At 41.5% G+C, this 16,050-nt stretch overlaps 1 protein-coding gene across 9 annotated transcripts in view; it reads left to right on the top strand.

The window, feature by feature from the left end:
- The window catches only part of LOC119023553 (ERC protein 2-like), a 162,699-nt gene that overhangs the window by 16,916 nt on the left and 129,733 nt on the right, over positions 1 to 16,050 (top strand). For 7 of the 9 annotated variants that reach the window (XM_037105584.1, XM_037105587.1, XM_037105589.1 and 4 more), the window contains 3 exons: positions 958 to 1,113; positions 2,405 to 2,497; positions 4,490 to 4,657. In XM_037105584.1, the coding sequence (XP_036961479.1) occupies positions 958 to 1,113; positions 2,405 to 2,497; positions 4,490 to 4,657 (417 nt within the window). The remainder of the gene's footprint in view (positions 1 to 957; positions 1,114 to 2,404; positions 2,498 to 4,489; positions 4,658 to 16,050) is intronic. The other 2 variants (XM_037105586.1, XM_037105592.1) reach the window with 2 other exon arrangements.

The raw sequence follows: 16,050 nt of genomic DNA, 5'->3' as shown, positions 1-16,050 counted from the left end.
TTGTGATGATGGCATCATGCAATCTGTTTCCATTTATTCAATTACCTTTCCCTTGTCTTCCAAGGTTTAGCATTTAACGTATGTCTTAACACATGCAGCTAAACAACCTCAGGACCTGTCCATGCCAGTCCCTTCCATTCCCTCTTAGATACACACAAAGGAAAACATCTTGGCTGCACACAACTGTTGAAGTATTTTGGTATTTTAGCAAAATACTTTTCAGACTGCTGGTATGCTTCATCAGAACTGCTTGTTCAGATGGTCCACTTTGGAAACCTTTCTGATGTCCAAATTGGGGAGGATGTGTCTGGTGATTTCTGTAACCTTTTAAAACCAACCATCTGACATTCACTCTCTTCACGCAGTTATTGACCAGCTGTGCAGAGATGAGAGGGGAGCTAGGGTTTGAACTCATCCCTTAAGCTCTCTTTTTTCATTATGTAAAATCTATATCTTGTATTTTTCACATGAACAAACAAATGCAGCACAGTGAATATCTTTGAGGAGAGACTGTCTGAGGATTTGGGCTGAATTCGGATTTTAACCCTCCCTGTATTAGCACATTTTTCTGATGATGCTAAAGGACAGCAGAAACTGCTCAACTTCAGTCAGAAACATAAAGCTCATCAGAGTGTAATTTGCCCCATGAATACTTAAAGCAGATGAACTCGTTTCTGTATCTTTTATTGTGTCTAATTGTAGCACTTGAAGCAGTTCAGGTTAGATGATGAAGATGATGTACTTGCATGATTGTTGATATTTCTGGGTTCTGTCCATGCGGGTTTGTTGGTTTTCAGTATCTTTTTGAATGAGACATTCCAGAGAGATTAATGGATAGAACAATATATTATTGTCTTAACAGACAGTGGGATAGAATAGCATTTACCAAAATCCAGAGCCTAATCTCCAAAGTCAGTTCTCTGCTGACTCTTTGCCTGCCCACTGTTGCCGGTGCAGGACACCAAGATCTCTTCCCTGGAGAGGAACATCAGAGACTTAGAAGATGAGGTCCAGATGTTAAAGACCAGCGGCCTTCTGCACCCTGACGACAGGCATGATGAGCTCAAGCAGGTGGAGGTCTACAAGAGCCATTCTAAATTCATGAAGACTAAGGTAGAATGACTGTGCATGCCACCCAAGGCGACCTCACACTGCATGAACGTGGATGCATGTTGGTAGATGCATCATTAATAACTGCTTGAGAACCTGTTGTGTGCATGCTGCATGTTACAGTATGTCGTGTCTTTTGGCTGCTCTATCGTGGTTCTTAGCCTCTGGTGTTGCATGGATTCCAAGAACCTCTATGCTTGAAGATGTATTTGTTTTTTCATATTTCGAGAGTTTGTTTTTTCATATTAGGAGAGAGGTTATTGTTTGTTTTTTCCTCTCATTTTCTGTTGAAAGCTTGTGTGTGTCTTTGAAGAAGCATTGTGCAGCTCCCCTGTCAGTGACTGGTCTGAGAGACCAAGCTCAGGCCTATCAGCTTACGGTGCATCGTGTCTGTTTACTCCCCTACCTTGAGCTGGCAGGAAGCTCTTTGGAAAGGCCTGACTAAGACTTCAATGTCCCATGTTGCATTCTCATTCTATTCATCAGGATGCCAGCAGTGCATGGACGGACATGCACGTGAACGTAATGTACAGGAGCCATGTAAAAAAAAAAAAAAAATCTGTCTCAGGTTTCACAGAGTCTCTAGCTGAGTGTCCTTGAAGAAGCTCTCCATGTGAAAATGTTTCTCTTTGCTGCATTAATGGTGCTCTTTGTAGGGTCCATTTGTCATTGCATCTGGGAAGTTCCTGATGCAATCATAAAAGAGCTGTATTTATGAATGGGGCCCTGACAGATGAATGTGAGCTTACAACGACAGAGGAAAGAGCTCTCTCCTCACCCAAATGACCTGGGACGATATACATCACAGCAAAGGCCTTGGCCTCACTCTCCCATGTCTCATCTTCCTGCGTTCCTACACCACGCACACGGATATGCACAGATTCATTCTATATCCTTGAAGTGTTTGGGGTCCTGGTCTGTCAGCGGTGGTGGCGACCGGTGTTGAGGTGAGACTGTGATAAGAGAAACCAGTGAGGACAGCATCCCTGCCCTCTCTGGTTTCCTCTCTGGGCTTTGGTTTACTTGAAATTGGCTTCAAAGGACATAAAAATGTATTCAAGTACGGTAATTGGGCATTAGTGCGGGTGAATTTATTTATCCAGCAAATCATTTGTGGCAGAGCTTCACGAAGTTTAACACTCTGAGCCTTCAGCTGTGTGGTTGAGGAGTGTGGATGAGTGAGGAGGAGTGTGGAGGAGCACACAGCCAGCTGGGACCCTGTCTGACGCTTCCCAGCTGACTGTATGCCGTAGTTCACTGGCTTGCTGTCTCACTTGTCTTTGTGTCTCTGTAGGAGCAGGCCTTGTCCCCGATTGTGTCTTCCATCAGAACAGCTCCCAACTTCCAACTCCCCACCCAACAGCCCTGGATTACAGAACAAGCAGAAGTACCACGCTCATCAGTCTCTCTCATCTTCAGTTATTTCGCTTGTTATTCTTTAAACTCCTGATATGATCTAATTCTCTATCACTTCGTCATATTTTTAGTTCACTACCCATTTTCTGACTTGTTTATTCTCACCGTCTTATATCCTGGCACAAGTCTCACCTCTCCAATCACACTTCACATATGATATTTTTGCACCAAAAGTTGCACAGAAATGCAAGTTTTTGAATTGGAGTTTTACCTTTTGTGTTCATTTTATTTTTTATAATTTTGTTTGTGGCACATTCAACGTCACAAACACGCCAGAAAAAAATAGGGAACAGTTGAAAGCAACATTGAGGCCAGTGATAGTTTTGCATTGGTTTATATCGTTAGTCTCGCTTTCAAACTCAACACTGACTGAACGATGTTGGAGCTCCTCTTGAACAAAAACGGATGGAAAAATATTTGTGCACAATAGTCTCAGTGACTCTGTGTGGAGATACACATTTTGCACTGGAGTTCTACCAGCATTATTACAGTGAAAATTAGTGCAAAATTTGTATCTCCACACCGAGTCAGTTAACCTCAGAATTAAAGCCGATTGTACCCTTTCCCACTAGATAAAAAGCCAGATGTTAGTTGTTTTTTTTTGTCCAGTTGTAAAAGGGTTACAGTCTCCAGCCTCATCTTTTGCCCCCCCCTTGTCTCCTGTTATTCAGCCCCCTCCATCCCTGCTCTCTTGGGCTTTTTTCCTTCTTTGAGTGAGGGCTGATTGGCCATGCTCTGGTCCAGTCCCCTGTTATGAGTTGAATACTGCTCACACAATTAGAGAAATCTCTTCTCCGAATCAGCTTTGTGCATTTTTGGCACCAGTAGACAGATGACAATCTTCTGCACAAAGCTCGCCTCAGCACAGAGACCTCCCTCTGTTGGTGCATTTGATTTCCTTTGTGGCTCTCTATCCTGTTCTGATGGCCTTCCTTGAAACATTCTGTAATCTGTCAGCTATGCGAGTGTAATATTGCTCCCCATAACTCTGTCTGCCTGCATGTGTTTGTCAGCCTCTGGCTGTTTGGCTTAGTGTGTCCATAAAGCAGACAGTAGGCCTGGGAGTCCCCCGGGTGAGGACCGATAATGTAGGGCTGGGTGATAATTCAATATTGTAATGTAGCGTCTCGCCAAATAAATGGGTCATGATACAATTGACATAATTAGATATTAAAGCTTACAAGCTCAAAAAAAATCTGTTTTAAATTTGCAATGTGTAAGAATTTTGGTCAAGAATATACACAAAATTGATAAAAAAAAATGTAATTGTGTAGAATTAAAAATTATTGGTGTTATTTATTGTGTCATATTTCAGTGATATCTACGGAAGTTAGCATGCTAACCAGCGAACTGTGGCCCATCCTGCTCCAGAGCTGCTGTGCTAGTGGTGCTCCGCTAATCTCCGAGCTCCTGGTCTGAACCAATAGCTACACAGCTAACTGAGCTATTTAGCTAAAGGCAGCTTCAGTTAGCAGCATTTAGCAGTTTGTCTGATAATATGATGCCCTGTATGGGTTAAGATTTAACAGGTGGTCAATTCTTACATATTGCACATTTAATGAAATGCGTCTCAGAATGAGATTTTTTTCAGTTTTTGCTGAAAAATGTTTAAGGTATATTTTATTATATAATTTGACTTAGTAACTTGATAAATTTACAGTTTTGTGATGTGATGACCTTTGTTCATATTGCCCATTTCTGTATTAAACAGCATGTTTAGGTCTATTGTTTAATTCAAGGATTTTGTGCTGTCACAACACTTCCAGTAATATAACACTGCAACACATTTGCAGGAAGCATGCTTGGTTTGTGTCTGTGCATCTATGTTTGCTTGAACAAAAAAAGCAACTTTATTCTCACTTTGAGACCTTACCTCAAAGTTATCTGAGAGTATATCAGTTCACTCAATGACGAATGAAAGGTTTTCATAACAAATGTCTGCTTGTGTTTCTGTGATTGTCAGATAGAGCAGCAGAAGCAGGAGCTGAACAGGAAGGAGGCAGACATGCAGGCCCTGCAGACCAAACTGGAAACGCTGACCAATCAGAACTCGGACTGCAAGCAGCACATAGAGGTGCTAAAGGAGTCACTCAGCGCCAAAGAGCAGCGCGCCAATACGCTGCAGACAGAGGTCAGTACATAACAGTCACGCACTCCAGACCTACAGACGGACAAATCCAGCTACTCAGATGCAAACATTCACCATGATGCTCTGCGCTCCTTGGATACACACAGCCTCAGATTAATGTAGATGTCTGCTGATTACTGCAATGATAATATCAGGATGGGCTGAAATATGTGACTGTTTTTAGCTTTCACTGTTGTCCATTTTGGTGTGTACGTATCCTGTTGTACTTATTTAATTTTGGCTTTCAGTCCTTTGCTTTGCAGTTTCTTAGTCCAGTCACAACAGAGACCATTAGCTGTTTGACTAACACTGCCACATTTACAGTGACATTGTGCAGTGATCTTGGAAAAATAGTGTTTGTTTGCATGCACGGACACTTGAGAGATGACACAAACACACCTGCTGGGACCTCAGATGTAATACTCAAGTGTACACAATCCTGCCTTCTTCTGCCTTGCTTTCTTTCTCTTTCTGTTTCCCTCTTGGATGCTGAGGTGGGTGGAAAGAATGTCGATGCGTGTGGCTCCTTTAGTCCACCAGTGGGCTTGAATGTGTAGGTGGGTCAGTCAGTCAGAAGGCTGGAGAAAGCTGGCAGCTTTTTCTTCTTCATCTCTGAAGTTTTTCTCAACACCGCGGTTCTAATGATTTTATCACTGCTGTCAGGGACGGGGGCGGGTTGTATGTGGAGAGATGGAGGTGTGTATTTGTGTGAGGTGGGTGGAGATCGGAGAGCATTTAGCATTTTTCTGGACTTGGAACTGATACTTTAGATCCCTTTGTGTTGGGCAGCTGAGAGCGGCCCACTAACTATGTCCACTCATCATTACAGGAAGCAATTTAGGACAAAATTAGGCCTAATTGTCCATACATGTGCAAGGAATTTTGGCTCTCGCAGTTAGCTGAATACATCATACTTAAAGGAATTGGTTTTCAGTGGGTGGTTTTGTGTGTGTAGATGTTTTTGTTTGTGTGTCCTAGAGAAATGGGTGTGTGCACATGTGTGTCCTGTTGTCATAGCTGTAAGTTTAAGGCAAGACCAGGAGACACGTCACCGCCAGGAATTTTTGATTCAACTGTCAAATTTCACCTCTCTGTCGTTGACATTTTATGACAAATTCTGGTGGCTGCAGCAGACCAGTGTCAGGGGAAATGTTAGTCATCTGATTTGCTGAAAATAATGACCACTGGTGGTTAGCTATGGTTTGTTTTTAACTATGTGCAGCTGAGGTAGACTATTAACCAGGATTAACCATGATGCACTGTAATATAGATGGCTAAAATTTGCCAACATTAATCAGGCAGTCATACAGCCCATATCAGTTTTAAAGTGCTAAACTTCTAAACCTCACTGAGCAAAAGGAATACAGTGCATTATGTGGAAGTCTACGCCTGTGTGGGGGTGGAAGGCAGGGTCAGTTGAAGGTCACGAAGCTTATTGGATGTAACGAGATGTTGAATTTCTTCCCTTTGTCAGTGAAGCCTTGTTTTTCGCTAAGCAGTCTGGTCCATTTCACTTCAGTTCTTCACAAATTAAAATGCTTATTTTTGCATTTCCAATTACAAAAGTTGTGCATGGTACCTTAAGAACACACACAACCACACATAGCGTAGCAAAGTCAACAGCTGTATTGACATTTTAGTTTAGTTTCAAGTGAGGTACTATTGAAGAGCTTCTGTGTTGGAAGACGCTCTTTAATTAATGTTAGCGGACTCCATTTCTAAACTAAAGTTAGCTACTGTTACACTCTGTTAGCAGCATGGAGAGAGGCACTGAGACAAGGTAATCAAGACAGCCGCGGAAAATCCGATCAGAGTCCTTCACAAAGAAATCCACATTCCTGGAGCATTAAATGACTTAAACAAAACATCCACAGGCTTGCATAGGCAAACGACTGAGACAGGTTATGGCCATTTTTTTAAACAATTTGTTAACATATTGACAATCAAAAGAGGTGATTAATACATGTAACTTGCTACAAATTGTTAACCCTTTAAGTTTATAGGGATAAAACTGTTGTAAACATTTTGCTGCTCTACAAAAATGATAGATCTATGTAAATTATCCTCTTCTATACCTGCTCTGAAATTCTCCTTCTTTAAAATATATATTTTTTAAAAAGCAATTACTCCATGCTGAAAGATAACTGATGAGAGTATTAATAAAGAACTGTTCTGAAGAAAGAGCAGCAGATGTATGAATCAAAAGTATGAATTTGTGTCTGAAAACAGAATCTTTGATGGGCATTGGTGTATTTAGAGCTATAACCCTCTCTGAATACACTGTTCTGGTCTGGATGCCAGTTTGAGTACTAACAGTTTACATATTAAGTTTTGTTGCCTCACACATAAGTATTATACCATTAAAACAAATAATTTTTGTTGTTGCAGGCTATACTTGTATTTGCTTGAGCCAGTAAATGACTCAGCCAAAGCTGAAATGAAAGTGATGGCCTTGAGTGGGCAGGTTGTGTTTGTATCTTGTTGTCAGACATATGCATGTTTATGGATTAATGTGGGTGCGTGACAAGGGAATTATACATGATTGACTGTAACACTCCTGACACTGGGCAAATAGCTGTCCTCAGCAGTCTTTAAAACTTCTCATAGGCTATTGTAGCGCGTGCTCGCACACACACACACACACACACACACACACACACACACACAGATGCACACAAGCACATATGCTGTCAGTGCTGATTGCTCGACTCTCATCTCCGGTCTCGAGTTGTTTTTTTCCTGCTATTGAAGTCGCATTACCCCCACCCCCCCCCTGCTTTGGAGAGGCTAGGGTTTCCCAGACTAAGTGGGCAAACCAGAGGATGAGTACAGATATTGAGTGCGCTTGAAGCCAGCCATGGTCCTGCATTCCTTTACTTTCTGTCAGTCATTCGGCTAGAAAGCGCAGCCATTCTCACAGGATCTCCCTTTTCACCTCATTCCTACTATCCACCTTTAATTATTACTTCATATCCCTTCAGCGGTCTGTTTCGAAGTCTCATTTAAAATTCCTCATGAGCCCAAGATTTCCTGCTACAAGCCCATCATATCCTTCCCCATATACATGTTCGTGTGTGTGTGTGCGCCTGGTGGGTTTCATCATGAATGACAGTGATTGGCACAGTAGTCCACTCCCCCAGAGACAGACTGCTGTGTCCCAGACCTGAGGAGCAGCTTCATCTCACCGACACTTGTCTCTTAAAGCAATTCACATCAGGATGGGACCAAGAAGGGAGCAGTCAGCAAACAGAGGAGGCACTGTGAGTGAGGCAATGAGAAAATGGAAGTGTATTTATTTGTCAGTCAGAGTTAAGGACGGCTTCTAAATGGGTGTGATTGAATACGTCTCCAGATAACTGGAAAATGTGGAAAATAATGAGTGTGTGCTTATGTGTGCGCGAGCATTGTGAGTCCGCTGTCCACGTCTGTGGAAACTTAACCCTTTAACACAGCATGCGTATGTGTCTCTCCTGCCCCGATCTGGACAATGCAGAGCTGTAACGATACTCCAGCAGCTCAGGTAACCTATCAGAGACCCTCCTGCATATTTAACCAGCCAGCGACAAAGAAACAGGCCAAACCCTGGCGATGAAGCGGGCTTGCATGTGCTTTGACTTTGTTTAGTTTTCTTTTAGAACATAATGTTGAAAGAGGGACATGGGCCTGTTTATTTTATTCAGCTGCTCCTAGTCACACTTGCTGCATGTGATGACAAGCTAAGGTGTTCATAGACTTGGATTTATTGACTGTACATCAGGAAAACAGCTTGTTTGTCCTTTGGTTCTGATTTGAGATTCCAGGACAGAGTGGCATTCTTTTAGATTCAGAGTCCTTGTGATTTTATTGATTCAAGACGATGGTTGCATATTAAAAAATGCAGTGCAACAATGACAAAACCATAATGGCTGCCATGAATTAAGTGTGACCTATATGACTGAAAGAAAAGTAGAACTTTTACTCAAGAAGGGATGTTCCTAATGATAAATCTTCCTGACATTTAAAGAAGAAGAAAAAAGACTATTCGCCTGTTAAGAATAAGAGAACACTTAAAATTGATGACAATTTAATCAGTACAACTAAACTTTGTCCCAAAAAAATTGCACTATTATTGGAGCCTTTAATCATATTCTTTGTTTCTTTTTTTATTATTATTATTGGTTTACACAAATATATATATAATACCAATTAACACACACGAGCAACAAAGTTGTTATGGAGAGGTGCAAAAAAGATCCCTGAAGGGGCTCGATATGGTCACTCTCCATTAGAAATTCTCCATTAGTCCATTTAAAAAAGGGAAAGAGCATTTGATTGCACAGTGCCCTACAAAACATAACAATAACTAAATAAAAGTAAACATGTATCATTTATACAAAATCATTATGCCATTTAAAAAAATCTTTAGAAAATATTTGAAAACCGTTGTCATCGGATAATTGTAATCACATAACAAATGCAGATCTTTGACAGTTGTTTACATTAGTAACAGATGCTTGTTTAAAGTTTCTCTCTCTCCATCTTCATCTGTTTTGATGAAGAAATTGTGTCGATTAGTAATTTAATTAAACTGTGCATATAAGTGAAATAATGATAATATATTAATAATACATTGCTTTATACTATTTTACAGTGACTTAAGTATGAGATTTGCAGATAACTTATTGTATGCATGACTGCATTTGACACAGAAAGATGTTATTTTTTCATTAGTGAGATGCAGGTATGGTTATAGGCATGGCTATTAACATTTTAGCTATGATGAACATGTTTGCCTGGACAACGTGAGAAGGATGTTGGCTGTCGATTGAGAAGTTTTTTGGGGCAAATTCTTCCCCAGAAATGATTTTTAAGTGTGGACTGGATTGGCTGCTGGTGGGATGGTTGTTCAAGCCATGTTTTGTGATAATGTAAAAACCCTCCAACTGTCTGTGTCTTATCCTGCTCTCTACTTTCACAAAAAAATATAAATCCTGTCTGTGCTTCATTGGTTAAAAAATTACAGAGTTTATTCTTAGCATAACTAACTTTTTGGCATTCTCTCTGTGACTTGTTATTACTGTCTCTGCTGTCTTCTTGAGTCGTGACTAAATCCTCGATAGTCTCATTATCTGAGTTATCATTATCAATATTTTGATGCAACAAATCATTTTGTGTTTAATGTCTTTGGCAGATATTAGCGGAGGTTTTCATTTTGTGAAGGTCGATAAGCTTTGATTTACACACTCATCACTCACACACTTCGCAGGTGGCCACCTACCCACACAGGGGAAATCCAGACCTGAAGTAGGTTCAAGGTGTTTAAGTCAAGTCACACATAAATAACACTGTAATATAACATTTGATACCTTATTTCCCACTAAATGTCAAAAGAAGTTTACCCACGTAGCGGCACGTTTAACGATGTAGCAACATGTCCGTGTTTACAGGCAGCAGTCTGTGGTGTTATAGTTTGACTCACTCAGATTGGGCCTCAAATGTCTTGCGTTCTCTTTCATCACTGGTGTTTGCAGTTTGACTGCCAGGAGACCTCTGCTGAGTTTTGATTTTGAGGTTGAAGTGTAATGACTTGGAAAAGATAGATATTACTCAGAAATGACTTGCAGACATCACCTGTAGGGACAGTAATGAAGAGTGAAAACAAGATTTGAAAAAAAAAACAAAAAAACAAAAAACAGGAAGAATTTGGAACGGGAGAGGGAATGATTAAAGATAGATAGAGCAAATAGGAAGTAAGAAGTGAAAGAATAGTTGCTTGATGGATATAGGAGGCTGTGAGCTTTTGTCAGTAAGTGATGCACGGGGACGGCCGGCTGTGGTCCCTGCTGGACTATTTTTGTTGATCTTTCCCTGTTCTCTTTGCTGACTGATGGTTCATATATGTAGTGAGGCGGAGAAAAGATGTGGTCTCAACCTGGTTACACTCTGCCCTGTCCTCTCCCCCTGCTGTGCTCTCGCTCTCTGTCTTTCTTTCTGCCTCATTCCCTTTTGCTCCCTCCGTCCATATTTTCTCTTCCCTCACACTGTCTGCCTCCATCTGTCTTCTCTCCCACACATTTTCTCGCCTAATTCACCTTCTCCTCTGTCCATCCTCATCCCCCATCTGTTAGAACCACTGCAAGGAAGAGTGTCGGACTTATTTAATGGCGAGGACTTGATGAATGTGCTCAGGACAACATTGAGGTGGCTGAGCTCATGGAAAACATTTCCTATGTCAGGCCGACCACTAATTATCAACTTTGATGTGATGAGTTTGGATCATTGCAGACCGGTTATGATGTGACCTCATGTGAACCTGACTGACCACCACTCTCAGGCCTAATAGCCTCCTCCCGGGTTCACGGGGTGGTGTGGTTTGGGATGCAGTGTGAGTAGCACAGCGGCAGGGCCCCCCAGAACAAACATGGCACGATCCAAAATAAAGCCCCCGCGAGTTCTTCAGAGGCCATGTGGAAAAGCCATAAAATGGAGTTATAGGGGTCACAATGGGGATGAGATATTTAATGGTTTACACAGGGAACGGGATAAATAAGTGCGTGAACGAAAGAGCCGACAAACACAAGAGTGCGTTCAGACGTCTACTTATGCATACGCACATTAGTTTTGTCTTGCAAATCCGCATACTGCAGTTCATATGAGGCGTTAAGTTCAAGAACATCTGGGGTAAAATTCATTTGTGGGATGATTTATCCTAAGTGAAGGTGTGTGTTTGCTCTATTGTTTTCTATTTTTGCACATTTTGAAACTAAACAAAACACACAAACAGAATAATGAGGGCTTTTCTTGGTTGGCTTTTCTTTCTGCTGTCAGTGGCTGGATAACCAGCAGGCAGTGAAGTGCTGATAGAAACCGCCAGACACAAAACTCTCCTTTCATTTTGTTCTGATCTGCTCTCCCCTTCTGTACTCTTTGCTCAGTCCACTTAACTTGTAATTTCATGCACATGTGTGTGTGTTTATATATATATATATATATATATATATATATATATATATATATATATATATATAGATATACAAACATAAAAGTGCTGCCTGTTTTTGAGTATAGATGTTGGTACAATCATTAGTTTCCTTCTCTTCTAGTTTTCTTCTAAGCAGCCACAGTACACAGAGGGGTGCATTTGTGTTTAAAATCTAAAATCAGAAAGACATCACTGTAGAAAATCTGTGTCTACATCTACAATGTTGTGGACAATTATGGACAGCAAATATATGCACATTGCATTCTGCAGGATGATAGTGCCAACATTTTTTGTTGCGCCATAGTTTTCATAGAATTGCATGTGTCTGGCTAAATAATAGCAAATGTGGCAGTGAGGAAAGATTTAAAGAGCTCCATATACTATCTTTTTCATATTAAAAACAGGGGTGAGATCCCAAATATGTGTAACTTTAATCAGCAACCCGGGTAATGTCAGATATAATGTTGATCATAATATGGGAACAACCTCCAGAAAATATTCAGCGTAATGATAATGATGCCACAGTAATTTCACAGTGTGCAACAGGCTGTGCCTTATATTCCTTCAACTGTCATCATCTTTCACGTTCCCTGTTGCTCTGAGACAATTCTCTGTCAATGCAAAACAGAGGAAGGCAGTGAGCCAAGCTGAACAGATAATAATGACAACATTTGAGAAGTAATGTGTGGAAACTTTTTACTTTGACTCTGAAGAAGAAAAAAATCATGGATACACATGAAGCTTTTTCCTGCCTTTTAAGAATGCAACTGCCTTATGGTAATGTTACAGCGTTGTCAGTTCTACAGTGTTTTGGTAAGACTGACCATTCATCTGCAGAAAGGCTCACATGTGATGTGATGTGAGAGCTTGCTTGTTCCCGTTGTCATCTCACAGAGATGGTTCACTTACTGCATGACTTCACAAACTCAGCAATAGGCTGTGGGCTGCATTTGAATCGATTCAAATGAACATGTCAGGTTTTATTTGTTATGTTGTTGTTCAATGTTTTCTGTACCACGTGATCAGACCAGAGGAATGACAAAAAGGGAACTGTTTTACTGGTTTATATCAAGCTGAAATCAATCTGATTTCAGGCACCAACTGCACACGGCAGACCTGCGATTGTTCTGCACGTGTTTGCCAGAGTTACTGTGCAGTGTGGTTTGACAGGAAATGGATTCCCTGGAAAGAGGATGTAGCAACTGGCGTGCGGCGCTGGAAATGATCAGGAAAAATAATCAAAAAAGGAGCAAGTGTTAATGAGGGGGAACGCCTGCAGCGTCTCTTCCTTTATATGCACATATGTGTGTTGTGTTTGTGTATCTTGTGTGTGTGTCCATCTCTGCTGGGTGGGGAGGTAATGATGATGGATGGAGGGCAAAAGAGGGATTGAGGCAGCTGTGCGTAGTCAGGGGTAGGGTGACGGTACTCGGGGTGAGTCCCTAACATTTCTGTGTCATATATCCATCCTCTGGTACAAAACCAAAAGCATGTCATGATAGACTTTTATGCTTTGGAAGAAAACATTCATTCATCGTGATGACAAAGATCCTTTTGTCAGTGGATCCGGGGGAGTGCGTGTATGAGTCCTTGTCTTTTTTTTTTTTTTTTTTTTTTACGACCGCACTTTCCCATGTTCCCTGTAGCCTGTGGGCAGACAGCTGTGTTGCCACAGTTTGATCCACAGATGTTGGAGTGTACAAGGAGACTGTGCCCCTCTCTCCACCTAGCAGCCCCTGCTGTGAGGCAGTTTACAGCCGCTTATTATCCCGAGCCGGCCCTAAGGTGATCCGTCCTGATCACAACTCTGACTGCTGCCCTATCCTCGTCTTTGATGACACATAATCAGACGACACCAGGACTAAGAACCACTACAGGGAGCGTCCCTAATTTCCGCACGGATCAGCCCTGGTGTCGTCATGTCTGGCGAGTACTTCTATATGCAGTGTGTGCGTGTGTGTAAATGAGGGGACCCAGAATCAGTGCAGGGTCTTAGAGAAGCTCAGCCTTTATTTACAGTTGATCCTTGAAGTTCCTCATTCTTCTGTTTGACTTTGCACCTGCGCTTGCACACACATACACACACACACGCATGCACACACACACACACACACACACACACACACACACACACACATACACACAGTGTATGCATGATTGCTCTCATATGAAATGAAAACCCCCTCTGGTCTTCAGGCTGTCTCACCTCACAACCTTCAGCAATGACCTTCCTGGCATCTCTTGGAAGTTTCTGTTGCCTCATCAGGAAACCATGGATCATTTAGTACCACTCCTTCTTACATCTGTGTGAGTAAAAGGTGCCCACAGTCAGGTGTGAGGCCGCACAGTGTATATAATGTAAACAGACATATTTCTTAAGCTGGGGTTTTATTCACCTCTCACCAATCTGTAATAACACAGACATAAGTCAGAGTGAAAGCATACCTAACAGCAACTGGCTGTTTGAACCCAGCAGTCCACACTTGTTCTCTTCCTTATTCATCATATGAGTGTTTCGTGGTTTATAGATAGTTGACTGATTATAGTTGATATGGGACACTCTCTGGTGGTCCGGCATCATCTTGAAATGACATAGCCTTCCCTCTCGAAGTGATACTATCCAGACTTGGCCACATTAACAGTTAGACAAACATGAATTAGTCGAATATTATTTCATACATTTTGATGATTTATTTCACAGAACAGGCCTGTAAATAAATTAGGTGTAATGGCTGTCCTCTGCTGTATTTATACAGGCTGGTTGGACGTCATACAGCCAGACGAAGTGAATCGCTCACACAGCTGTGTGTCATGCACTGCAGTAGCCCGAGCAGACCTGAGCTCAGGCAATGCATACACTCTACCAGACCCACTCTTGGGGTTTAACAACTTTTATGATGCTGTTGTCAGCTGAGGTGACATTAAAACTTATACTTTGAACAGGACTCAGTAAAGCTCTTGAAGGGTGTGCATGTGTGACGGTTGGATAGACCTAGGAGATCATATTTATTTGGTCATCTTATGACTATCTCCGCACCCAAGTGGGTGAGGAAGAGTGCAACTGTCAGTGTGCGAGTGTGCAAGTATCAGTGCGTCCCCAGGCCTTTGCTGTGGTCACCCCCGTCGTCTCTGGTTCTGCCGTTATGACTGTGGTCTGCTCATATAGTCCCTATGTTGTTTATTGCGGCCCAGAGCCGACACTGGGCCTGATACCTTTGCAGATTTGCCTGCCAGAAAAACTTTTATGATGAAATGTGAGGCAGGAAAAAGGGAGGTGAGGACAAACAGAGAAACTGTTTTCTTTAAGCCTCTGTTTTACTTTGCTAACCAGTGTCCAGAATCCACTTTTGGCAGTTGCTGCAAGCATGAGAGAGGACGTCAAGGAGAATGAGCGTGTGTTTATGCACTTGTGTGCATGGTTGCATGTTTAATTGCAGGTACATGCATGTAGAAAACTGTTGAACATATGCATGTGTGCATGCATGTATCAGATAGTTTGTGACTTTATTTGTTTAAAGAAATTCCCAAGAATTTTGTAACCACAGAATCTTGAAAACATATCAAGGTCATTTAAAAAAAAAAAAAAAGATATGGTGCTGAGTGAAGGGCTGGGAAGTTTAAGTGAGGTTTTGGGAAAAAGAGGGATTGATACAGAATAGGTGTGTTTTTAATTAATCTTATCTGAGGGGTGCTTCAATGCAATCTCCAGTGTCCTCTTTGGATTTGAACTTGGCCACAGTGGACATCAGAGAACACTTCTACATCCTTTCATGATCTTTCATTTTCTTTTCTTTTTTTCTGTCCAACAATAAAAACCAGGCTACTGACAAAAAAAGCCAGTATTAAAAAAAAAATCTAAATGCAGGCAATAAATGGCTGGCAGCAAAAAAGGCAATAAAAGAGAATCCAAGAAAAAATTAAGAATGCAAAAACAAAGAACAAAACCAGAAAGTGACCAAAACCTGGAACACTGAGGACACTCAAGGAGCAAAACATAGAAGAAACAACATCAGGAGGAACACAACAGAGGAACTGAAAGAAAGGGAGGGGAAAAGACCAAGTTAAATACACAAGGGCTAATAAGAAAATGAAACACAAGTGTACACAGAGAAAGGGTGGGAAAAGGACAAAGACATGAAGTGGAAAGTCACAACAAGACACTTGAGGGTAAATTGTTGAAACGACTAACCCAAACCCCCAGCTATGATGACCGCAGTAGGTAATGCAACTGTAATACAACCACCAATTTTTTTTTCATAACTTCATGAAGTAATTTGCCAAAACCGAAACAAAGAATTGCGCTAATACCTCAGACCAAGCTGCTGAGCCACCCTAAATCACTGCAGGGGGCATTTGTTCACTGCGACAACCTCAACGCATCGAAAAACACAAATCAACGGAGAAATGCACAAACCTACAGAGTCATAGTGAGGTA

Source organism: Acanthopagrus latus, chromosome 7 (assembly GCF_904848185.1).
Source record: "Acanthopagrus latus isolate v.2019 chromosome 7, fAcaLat1.1, whole genome shotgun sequence".
In the NCBI taxonomy this organism is placed as follows: Eukaryota; Metazoa; Chordata; class Actinopteri; order Spariformes; family Sparidae; genus Acanthopagrus; species Acanthopagrus latus.
This window is presented reverse-complemented; position numbering and strand designations above follow the sequence as displayed.